Source organism: Lolium perenne, chromosome 4, assembly GCF_019359855.2.
Source record: "Lolium perenne isolate Kyuss_39 chromosome 4, Kyuss_2.0, whole genome shotgun sequence".
In the NCBI taxonomy this organism is placed as follows: Eukaryota; Viridiplantae; Streptophyta; class Magnoliopsida; order Poales; family Poaceae; genus Lolium; species Lolium perenne.
The window spans coordinates 312,564,198-312,575,909 of NC_067247.2; the positions used below are offsets into that span (position 1 = coordinate 312,564,198).

Sequence of the window (11,712 nt, forward strand, 5' to 3'; positions counted from 1 at the left end):
TTAGGGAAGAATGTTATATTGACAGCTGCTGGTACCGAGTCACACCTCCAAGTGGCAGGGAAACAAGGAGCAACGCCTAGTCGTAAAGGCGTAAAGAGAGATCAAGCCTCTCTCTTTTTTTACATGAGGGAGATCAAGCCTTGATATACGAGTTGAATTCTTTTTGACCGGTGGTCACAAATACACAGATCCCAAACACCATCTCTACATCTACCACAGGACCACAAAACTAACATGGTGATGAGCTTGATGCCGATGCTTTTGCTTCATCCAGGTATGCATACATAGGCGGCTTTAACTTTAAGCAATTCCTCAAAAGACTTGACGTACATAAAAATGACGCGAGTACATGTGGTGCGCACATCAGCAAACAACAGCCTACTCCGGCCATTCATAGGATGGATAGCTCGTCATGCGTAGAAGCAGTAGCATGCATCATCCTGAAGTTTCTTCCCACCTGGTCTTCTTCTCCAATCTCCATCACTGTGCAGAAGGAGCAGCAGAGGAGCAGTGCAAAGCAACGCATGCGAAAAGAGCCACGAGATGGAGAAGAAATTGTGACTAGGCCTTGGCATGGAGCAAAGCAAAGTCGAGAGGAAAAAGAAGCGGTCAGGTGATGGGGAGAGGAGCACAGAAAAGAACATGCATGTTTAGACGAGGAGACCAGATCTGTCCCAGCATCTTCCTTCCCTCGCTTTCTCTCCTTTTGATGCCTGTCTCGGTGTCTCCTCCCTTCCACTTTAATTTTTTTTTGGCTTCCGTTCACAAGGCAGTAGCACGACTGGGCAAACGACATTGCCTCTCGACTGTGGTCACGGCAGGTACAAGCATGCAGAGGATAAGCTGCGAATGCTTGCAAAGAGGGCAACAATGTCTACAGGGTAGCCTCTCTTTTTTGTCTGAAGAATAAACGGGACGTCGCTTGAAAATTCAACCGGACGGCCGAGCCCTGCCGAGGGATTGGCCATCTCATCTGCAGGCAAAAGGTGAGAGCTGCAAGTGTTACTGAAGTTTGAGATTGACATCCTGGTCCCTTTTTCTGAATTTTGACAAGATGCATCAGTTTTTCAGTGTAATAATAATTGTCTGATACTACACGACAGTGGGTACATGTACAATGCCTGGTTCCCACTCTGCCACTCCTGTGGAGGATCAAATCCGCCATTCGGCACATCACACCATGAATCCCATAAAAATATTAGGATTCTTGGTAGGTGCAAAAGGAAAAAAAAAATGAAATACGGAGTACTACAAAAAAAGAAGGAAAAACAGGAGCTAGGCATGGAAACACTGGAGTTAGCATTGCAATGATGGAGTAGCCACTTACAGTTCGCAAGTCTTCCAAAAGAGGGAGCTTTACGAGTTCAGCTCCCATCCTTCCGGTTCTAGCATGCTTGTCGGCAGAGCTCCCTGCTTGCCGCCACCTATATTCAGAGAATATACATAGGCCGTCTGGTAGCAAAACTGACCACCACTCGTACTGCTCCAGGACATGCTCGGGATCAGCGATGCCATCATACTATAAGCTTCACCAATGGATCTCATCATGCAAAAACCCCTCCAGTATATCTCAATCTCATGATGTAAAAAAAGTCAGAGGGACACTAGCCAGTTAGCTTAACCCTGTGCATTCTTCTTCTAACTGCTGTTGTTTTACAAACACCCTGCGAATGAAATCCTGGAACCTCCTCGAGTATAGCTTGGGGTCTACAGCGGAGATGCGGCCAGGGTTGACTTGAAAGGACTTGTAGGCGTGCTCTAGCTTCTTGGTTATGTCATAGTCTTGGAGGATGTCGATTATTCCGAAGAAGAGATAGACATCACACGGTCCCCCGCCGGGCGTGCTTATGAACAGGTGTCTTTCGTTTAGAAGAAACTTGTCCAGTATTTTCCTTGAGCTGTGCTCTGCCTGGGCAGGCATGTTCATGCCCAGCTGGGCAAATGGCTTCCTGATATGATGAGGCAGAGGGTGGATTAGCCCAACAGATTAATGCCGAGGTTCTATGTTGATAATTCAGATTATGAAACGCGATAGCTAAAGTTCCACATATATTTCCCCGCAAAGAAAAGGTTCAGGTATCCTATCCGTTCTCTTTACTACTACTACAAACATTTGACTTAAACAAACAGGCAAGGTCCCATGATGCTCTAGGTGGTTTGGAACAAAGGGAGCAACAAAGTAGGATCATGATGAGAGCATAAAAATACCTTACAAAAATACACATGAAAGTATTGCTTTACCCCTAGTGGAGGAGCATTATGTCTGAGCACTAAAGTAGGAATCAGGGGTAGGAATGTGCACTAGTTGCCAACATTAGCGCATCCCATATATGCTAGTACCAAATTTATCAAAATACTTTGACTATTGAAGGCTCCTGCCGAGGTATTTCGGTTAAATCACAAAGAAATGCAAGAGTAGCGAGTGGTAAGTTACCGGGGTTCTATTGTCAAATCTCTGTCCTTGCATCCTGATTCCATAAAACATAGCTCACAAAAATTGCCTCCGCTTTCAAATGATTTTCTTTTGCCAGTAGTTGATTCTAATAGCGCGCAGTTAAGATTAAATGAAAAACAGAAATTATCAGATCAAGGTAAATCATGTGTGAAATCATAATTCATGGCATATAAGAATTAGCAGACTCATGTCTAACTTACTTGTCAAAGCAATGGGTTGAGAGAGGCCTATCTTAGACACCGATAAATCATTACGAAAGTGAACTCCTAACAGTAAGCTGTAATCCATAATTCCTTGTGTCTCTAAGAATGTGCAGTCCATCTGAATTTGCCTGTGTAATATGAAGAGTCAGATAGTTCTCGTGAAATTGTAGTTAATGTACTTTAGTTGTAATAGCGGGCAACTCACTTCATAAGTTCCTCATACCAAAATCTTTGCAACCGGAATGCATAATCAAGATCTAGGTCCTTTAGCGTAGTGGTTTCATCAATCTTCCGCTCTGTTTTGTCGATAGTCCGACCATACGAGGAACCTTTCAAATCAAAACGCCTATGAATCTTATACTCCGAGCAGCAAAAATTTCCCATTATAATGAACCGGACCTAGTTGTATACACAAGGTCAAAGCCAAATAATTTGCATTAAGAAATAGCTAAAAGAATAGAGCGAACTATGTATCTTCACATTATTATTATTGCTTACCTTGGGACATCCAACTTGCTTAATGCAATGTGTGCCATAGAATCTCGTCAATAAGGTGGACTTGTGCTGACGAACATGTTCATAGTAGCTCCGCAGCATCCTAATAAGAACCTATGCACCAAGATTATACTTGGTCATTGCTGAAGTCACTAATCTGTATTAGCCTGTCATTTTTTCCGCTGAAACAAACTAAAATTGGAATCTACAACACACAAAAACTTCAACGTCTTTTAGAAAGGAAAAGAGCAATTGTTGCTCTTAATTTTTCTGCAAAGGGTCTTTTCTGCCTGTTGAGGTGATTATTTAGGAACGTGTTCAACTAAAATGACTAGATGTGCAAAATGAATACTGCAACCTACAAATGAATAGTCCACCGCATACTTCAAGGTACACTATACAGTCCAATGCAATGCAATACTACTGACAGATGATGGCTTCACTTGTCAAAAAAAAAAAAAACTTCATTTAGATGGATGCAAAAGGTAGATGAGTCACTGACCTTCACTTCAGCCTTCTTCACGGTTTTGATCATGAATCGATCGTCCTGCGTCACGAAGAAGCAGCTCCCGCTCTTCCCCGGGGACGCCAGCTCCCGGAGCGTGTGGTTGCCGCAGATGGCAAGCATGTAGTCCGCAGGGTCCACCCCGAACAATTTCCTCAGATGCCTGAAGGCATCACTCAACAGTAGTCAGTACACCACTGGTGCACCACAATTCAGGTCCGAGGCAAGATCAAATGTGACCTGAATACTGCAGGGCAGTAGTCCTTCCACCGGAAATCGACGGAGTGATGCGGCGGCGTGAGCTTGGACCCTTCCGGCGGGAACCGCGTCCACACCTTCTCCCGCGGGTCGAAGTCTGACGCCAGTAGCTTCTTGAACGGCAGCGCCGACGACTTGCCCACCGAATAACTGCATCGTCATAAAACCAAGCCAGCAATGAGACAGGGCAGTTGAAGGACCGGTACGAAAAGTTGCGAGAGGGCGCATTGATTTGCTTGCCTTATGCCGAGCTGCAGGTTGAGCATGAGGCCGTAGCTGCGGTGGCCCCTGCGGATGGCCTTCCCGGGCTTGCTGGCCTCCTCCTCCGCCTCGGCCACCCTCTGCGGCCTCGGCGGCGGGGGCGTCATCATCCGGAAGAACGGGGCGGCAGGGGCCTGCGTCGGCCTGGCGCTGCAGCTGCGCCGGAATGGCGCGGCGACGATGTCGCAGGTGATGTCGCCCGCCTCGCCGTCGCACTCCCAGATGCATATCCGCGGGCCCGGCGGCTTCGCGCTCCCGTCCACGGATAGACGTTTGCGCTGCGGCAGGTAGAAGGGCAGCGGCTCGCCTCCTGCTCCTCCGGCGTGCCAGCGGGGGGGCTGCCCGTGGCGGCAGCAGTCGCCCTGCTGCGAAACGACGGTGGCAGCCTGCGGCGGCATGGTGGTGGTGGTGGTGGCTCGATCGGCGTGCGCCTCGATTCCGGGCTGGTGGGTTGCGGTTGGGTGGGTGGGTGGTTCGATCGACTTCTATGGTAGTACGAGGTATCGCATTTCGGGGAAGGGGTCGACGACGGGATGAGACGAGACGAGACGAGACGAGGAATGGGTGCTTGGGTTTGGCGTGATAGGCGGAGGAGCAGCGAGGGCAGGCAGTGGTTTTGCTTTAGCTTTTCCGTTGCTTTGTAGGCGTCGGCTTTGGCACAGCGAGCGATGTCAGTCAGGCGGACGAGCAGAGGAAGGAAGGATGACTAGTAGTTGAGCTTAAAAAGCGCTCCCGCTCGGTGGCGCGGGGGAGGAGAAGAGAAGCCACGTGACGTGAGGCCGGCCGGAGTGCATTGATAAGTGTAGGCCGTCCGTTTGGGCCGGCCGAGAGGATACGTCGGCGTATCCAGTTGGGTCGCAAGCTGTCAACGCGGCGATCCAAAAAGACCCACGTGGTTCGTTTTTCCTGCGCGGCGCTGCGCCATGGCAGGCCTCGACGGGAAATTAATGGCGGACGGTAGAACCACGGGAAAGTTCCCGCGCGCACCAAAGTTCCCCTCGCGTGAAAAGGCCATTGGTGTGCGCTCGCGCACAAGTTTCCCGCCCAAGGCTGCCGGCTATAAAAGACGGCGGCGGTCTCACAGACCTCATCACAGCCGCTCCTCCATCCTCTCCCCCTCCACCTTCTCCGGCGCCCTCTCCATCGCCATGCCGCACACTCTGCAGGCCACGTGGGCCAAGCTCTCCCTCGCTGCCCGGGCCAGGTTCCCGCGGACGGAGGAGGAGGAGCGCGCGGACGCGCGGTGGGTCGCCGACGATGAGGCGCTCCGCGTCGCTTCCGAGGCGGCGACGAAGAAGGAAGAGGACGCGGAGATGGTGGAGGCGGCTGCGGATGGCTGGCACGAGACCGCGGATGGGTGGTACGAGGCCACGGAGGAGGGGGCCGCCGCGGAGGAGGAGCCCGTCGACGAGGAGGACCTCGCGCTAGTGAACATCAACGCCGCCATCGAGGAGCGTCTCGCCAACCTCATGCGCGTGACGAAGGAGCACGAGGCCACCTGCCGGGCCGGCCGCCGCCGATTAGGCGACCTCCTCGGCTAGAAGAACCAGCTCATCGCTATGCGAGCAGCCCGCCATCTCATCCAGCTGCCCTCGCCTGAGCGGCGCGCCCGGGAGGCTGCTGCGTCGGCGGAGCGCAGCCGACAAAAGCGTATGCGCCGGCGGAACGAGAACCACGAGGCCCAGGCTGCCGGCCGCGTCCGCCTGGAGGCGCGGACCGCTGTGGAACGCGCCGCCCTGCAGTAGCTGGAGCTATGCGGGAAGCGGATGGTGCCGCCGCAGGAGGCGGAGCGCGAGCGCGCCCGAGGCGCGAGGACGGAAAGGAGGAGGATGAAGGCCTCCGCCGCGCCACCCAGCTTGTAAGCCGCCCGCGTCGAGTGAAATCCACGGCCCCGACGGCGCATCGGCGAGGAGTCGCCGGCGAGGCCGCCGGCCCCGTACGTATTAGGATAGGAGTAGTAGATTAAAAAAATGTAATGGGTACCTTTTTAATGTAGAAAAATTATTTCTGCCTATGACACACGGGCCAGGGCGGACAAGGGGCGGACGCGAACGGCCAGCCATCGGCGTCCGCGGCCACGCAAACTCGTCCCAGATTTGGGCCGGGTTTGGGTCGTCCCGGACGCCGCGGCCACGCAAACTCGTCCCAGATTTGGGCCGGGTTTGGGTCGTCCCGGATGCCGCGGCCATCCGTTTTAGGGATGGGTCCGCGCGCTGGGCCGGGTTTTTGTCTGGCTCGACCCATCCGGACGCGCGGGCGCGGGATGGGTCGCCGCGTTGGAGATGCCCTAAGGGATCCAGTGGGGCGACGCAGCGTCCGTCTGCATCCGTTGTGACCGAAAATGCGTCTGAGCCAGCGGGGCGACGCAAAGTGACCGGGTCGTCCGCGGCGATGCAAACCTGGTCCAAATATGCGCAAGGTTTACGTCTCTGCGGTGCGGACGTTCCGCGGTCGTGTCGAGTGTTCGCCGAAAATGACGTAGGACCCGAGCATCAGTGGCAGGGAGGCCGATAACATTCCCTCCACTGGCCATTTCCCGCGCGAAAAATCAAAGTAGACCGGCGCGAGCAGTCCAGAAGCGATGGCGTCAGTGGCAAGGAGGCCGCAGCCACCACCATGGATGCCGAGGTAACCCTCGCACCCGTCGCCGCCCCACACTCCCCCGTAGCCACGACCATAGCCACAATGGAGGCTGCAGCTCCGGCGGAAGCAAAGCGGGCCACCACCGGTGGTCGGGACGCAAAGCCGAAGGCGGCAAAGAAGGTGCTGTCGAAGGAGGAGAAATGCGTCGAGGCCGCAAAGCGTCGCGGCCGGCGCAAGAACCTGAAGGAGAGGAATGCAGCGGCTACCGGCCAGCAGGCGTGGAAGATGCAGATGAAAGTCGGCGTCGCGCAAGTAGGCCGCCATCCGAGCTTAGCGGAGGCCTACATGCTCGTCAAGCGAGAGGGGATCGCCGGCATCGCTCCTCCGGCCTCGTCGGTGAGCTCGGTAAGTTTCCAGCTGCGTCCTGGAACTCCCGCTCCCTTGCATGTCCACCCGGCGTCACGGTTCGCCTCCGGCGTGCCGCCGGTGCAGTTCAACGGGGCGCCGGTTCCTGACCTCAACCGGATGCCTAGAAGCGGTGACTCGTGCCAAGGCGCGACACACAAGACGCGCCAGCTGAGGGAGGAGAGCATGCCGGTGCCCCGCATCCTGTTTGACAAAATGGCACCGACTGCCCTGACGATGGACGACCCGGTACATGAGCTCTCTCAATGTGTGCGACTGTCGTGTATCATGCGTCTGACGTCCGATCAATCGTAGGCCTATTGGAAGGACCGACATGAGACAGACATCCAGGCCATGATCTTTGGCGGCGGCTTCATTGGCGACGATGGGCCCGGGACAAGCCCACATGATGAGTGGGCACCGACGCAAGATGCAGAGGACATCGATGGCGCACGGCTGTTCTCCACCCAGCCCACGCAGCCAACACCCGTGTGCGTCGACGATTTTGAGGACGCGCCAACAGAGCCTGTCCTCACCATGGACAATGCTACCAAGAAGAAGGGGGAGAGCCACAGGACACAAGGATTTATCAACAAGGAGGACAAGTGTTTGTGCGACGCGTGGCTGGCAACAAGCAACGACTATATTAATGGCGCCCAACAAAAGGGCAAGGTGTACTAAGCTAAGGTCATGCAGGAGTACAACGAGACCAAGATGCACCCACCCTACCACATCCCAAACCCTCGCATGGAAGAGTCCCTCAGAAAAAGATGGAACTACATCAAACAAGAGACAAGCAAGTTCTGCTCGGCCATCGAACATACTAAGAGGCACCCCGTAAGCGGCGCTGGCGTGATTTCAGTGGTAAACAAGAGACAACCATCATCATTCTATTCTATTTACATCATTCTATGTACATCATTATCAGCGTTGGCATGATTGCAGGTATCCCAGGCCTTGGAGAGGTCCAAGGCAGTGCATAAGAAGGGCTACCATATGGTCCATTGCTGGGACAAGCTCAAGGACACGCAAAAGTGGAAGACAAGCTTTGCGGCCTACGATGAAGCTGTGAATAACGGGACATCGGTCAACCTCGATGGCGAAGACGACGATCATGGCCGTCAAGCCCTTCCACCTCGTCCCCGAGGCCATAAGGCTACCAAGGCCGATCTAGCCTGGGAGGCACAGGCCATTACGTTCACCCAGAGTCTCGAGAAAATGATGGCCGAGAATCATGCCGTCTTGGCTACTAGAGACGAGAAGAGGCGTATGGAAAAAGAGGCCACAACTGCCATCTACCTCAACCTCACGAAAGAGGTCATTGAGGTCCAAAGGATGGACGTTGAGGCCAGAAAGGCAGATGCCGAGGCCAAATTGCGTGACACCGAGGCCAGGAGGATGGACGTCGAGTCCAAGACCCGTGCAGAGGACACAAGGATCATGCTAGCAGACTTGAGCAGCATCGACAATGACACCAGAGCCTGGTTCATGAAGAGGCGCGCCAAAATCCGCGCGCGAGACGCCAGATCACCGGGGCCATGCGCCCAGCACCTTGGCCTCCTTTTGGACTTTTTATGTTGTTCAGGCCTTGTTGTGCCCCTTTTGGACTCCACTTTGCGCCATACCATATGCAAAGTGTGATGAACTTATTTCAGACCTCAATTTGAGGTTGTAATTTCGTGCAAATTTGAGCTAATTTGAGGCTACAACCTCTTTTCTTAATTTCCTGAAATAAACTGGCCCGCGCCGAAAATGCGTCGGCTCGCTGGAGCCACCCCCAGATCCAAACGGACGCAGGACCATTTCCGCGTTCGCCAGGAGAAACAAACGGACGCCCGCGGACAATTTTGGCGTCCGAAATGCGTCGCGCCGCTGGAGATATCCTAAGAGCATCTCCAGCCGCATCCCTCAAACTGTCCCCCAAACGGGATCGAGCGTTTGGGGGATGAGTTTTGTTCGTGCCGCGTTTAGGGGATGTCGCTCCCCAGCCGCGTCCCCCAAACGCCGTCCCCAATCAGAAATTCAAATAGTTTGCATTCAAAAGAGATCGTTCCCGCCGAAGTCGTTGCGATCAGAGTAGCGGCGATCAAGTACTGGGCGCGCAATCATATTACAGACCAGTGGTGCAAGCTAAATTAGAAGAAGGGGTTGGGCGACGCTGACACATGCTAAGTCGACGTAGGCCCCTCGGTCATGATGAACTCGTCGTGATCTGCCTGGTGTGCATGCTCCGTCTGCTCCGTCACCGACACTGAGGCAGAGGCCGACGCAGGTGTAGTAGCAGATGCTGTCGTAGACGCGTTTGCTGGCTCTTGCTCCGGGGTTTGGGTTCCTGCCGCTGCCTCACCGGCACCCTCATCGCCCTCTTCGTAGCCGCCCTCTTCGTCCTCATCGTCATCATCGTCGTCCTCGACCCCCTCCCCCTCCTCCTCGTCGTCCTCCTCCCCTCCTCCTCCTCCTCAGCACCGGTGCCGTCAAATTTGAGCGGGCCCCTGTGGACAGTAAATGGGGCGCCGTCCGGACCGGGTCCTGGCTCGCGCTGGGGCGCTTGCTCGTACGTTGGCGAGTAGAAGACGGGGTTGGGGTTGAAGCTGCCATGCGGCAGCTTATCATGGTAATGCGGCGACAAGTTTGGCGTCACGCACCCGGGAGTGGCGGAGGGGCCATCGTTATAAGGACCGGATGTCGACGGAGAGAGCACTCCCGGAAGGTACACTGGCACCGCTGTACTCCATGGGCTCGCGTTGGTGGCAGCGATACACCCGGCTAGCGCGTGCTGGTGCGCGTGCACCGCCAACGCCTTCTTCTCCTGCTGTGCCACCCTCTGTCCTTTCCGCTCCGCCGTCGAAAACTTCCGGCGCAGACAGTCTTGATGCCACTGATCATCGGTCCAGCCTTCCGGCTTCTTCTTCGGAGCCAGCGCCTTCTACGGCTTCGTGAATGGCGCCTTCACCCCTTTCGTCTAATTTCCTGGTGGCTTCTTGGCCGCTTTCTTTCCATTCTTTTGGGGGCTATCGGTGGCACCATGGATGGGGAGAGGGTAGCGGTGGCGGGAGGAACAGAGTAGCGACGGTGGGAGGGAGAAATGAATCGGCGCGACAGGACGTCAAATGTGTTGGGAGGGCAGAAATACGCGGAGGGAGAGACACGATGTGGCGGGAGAGGCGCGATTTGGCGGGAGTGGGGGACGAATTTTTCCTGTGCTGCTAACGCGTCGGTCCCGCCGCTTCCCGCCTCGCTTTTTTGTTGTGTCCGGTGTGCCCGGAGTGTCCCCTATGTAGCGGGGATGGGCTCGGGGCGCCGGACACCATATCGGGCCACGCCGGACAAAAAGAGGCTTTGGGGGACGCGGCTGGGACCTTTTTTTTGTCCGGCGCACCCCAAATCCCGTTGGGGGAGGGTTTGGGGGACGTGACTGGAGATGTTCCGCACCCGGCACTATCTATACCACTTATTTGTTCGAGATTCGTGCAAAGTCCATGAGGTCAAAGGTTCTACCACATTTGCATTTTAGCCCTCCAGAATGTTTGAAATCATCCCCCAGTACGGACTGGAATTTAAATGCCCCGACCTAAACCCTAATCCCCCGCCTCGCATCCCCCCGACCCGTCTCCCAACCTCGCCTCTCCTCCTCCGCACCTCCTCCTCCTCTAGCCGCCAGAACAGGAGTTGACCCTCTCCGCCACCTCCAAGCTGACGTGGTGGCTGACCTCGGGAGCGACGAGAGAGCCTCCTCCCCATTGTCGTCGTGGTGTAACAACAGATACCACAGGATGGGTTACGTTGGGGACGAATGTGCGCTAGAGGATCCGGGTGAGGGTTTGGTTAACAGAGAACGGGATGGAAAGAAACCGGTATGTATTCCTTAACTTGGCCCTTGGCCATAGGTAGAAGATGTACAGTACACGTTCTCTCAACAGTCGATCTCCTAGTGGAACCTCCCGCGCAGGGGTGTGCCCCCTCTCCTTATATAGGGGAGAGGGTGGCTTACAAGGCAATAAACCCTAATGGAATCTATGATGAGCTAAGCTACTTTATAAAGCTACTTTGGCCCAGCTGGCACCGGTTATGACTTTAAACAGGGAGTGGTGACCTCCGCCGGTATCTTTAACGTCATCATCTTGCTTTGGCGCCAGGGCTTCATTTAAAGCTGATTTGCTTCGCTCATCCTTGTCCTCTAGTCCTTGATGGAATCTTTGACCAATGTGCCGACAGGCTATAGTGACCCCTGATTCCGGTTTGCCGGTACCTTTACCTCTGGTTCTGGTAGCTTCGCACTTAGCCACACAGCCTCTTAGAGCCAGTACTTCGGTATACCCCTCTGGGGATACCGGTTTGTACCAACTCCGATTAGCTGAACTTAACTTTAGATTCCGGATCACTCTGTGATCCGGTTTACAATTACCCAAACATGGCGAACTTGCCATACTCTTGGCCTACCGGGGGCTGATACGTCTCCGACGTATCGATAATTTCTTATGTTCCATGCTACTTTATTGATGATACCTACATGTTTTATGCATACTTTATGTCATATTTATGCGTTT

The 11,712-nt window shown here is 54.4% G+C and overlaps 1 protein-coding gene across 2 annotated transcripts; it reads right to left on the reverse strand.

Annotated features, from left to right (window-relative positions):
• Nucleotides 1-140: 140 nt before the first annotated feature.
• LOC127296145 (phosphatidylinositol 4-phosphate 5-kinase 1) lies at nt 141-4,881 on the reverse strand. Of its 2 annotated transcripts, XR_007848278.2 has the most exons (9): nt 4,157-4,881; nt 3,899-4,066; nt 3,656-3,821; nt 3,157-3,267; nt 2,864-3,057; nt 2,656-2,786; nt 2,435-2,540; nt 1,328-1,949; nt 141-973 (listed from the first exon to the last, which is right to left on the reverse strand). XR_007848278.2 is itself a non-coding variant. In XM_051326175.2 (8 exons), the coding sequence occupies exons 1-8, from the start codon at nt 4,573-4,575 to the stop codon at nt 1,613-1,615; spliced, it is 1,632 nt and encodes a 543-aa protein (XP_051182135.1). In that variant the 5' UTR covers nt 4,576-4,881; the 3' UTR covers nt 1,045-1,612. The 2 variants fall into 2 exon arrangements, 1 of the variants encoding a protein (XP_051182135.1); XM_051326175.2 differs by lacking the exon at nt 141-973 and having other exon boundaries at nt 1,045-1,949.
• Between the last annotated feature and the right edge of the window lie 6,831 nt (nt 4,882-11,712).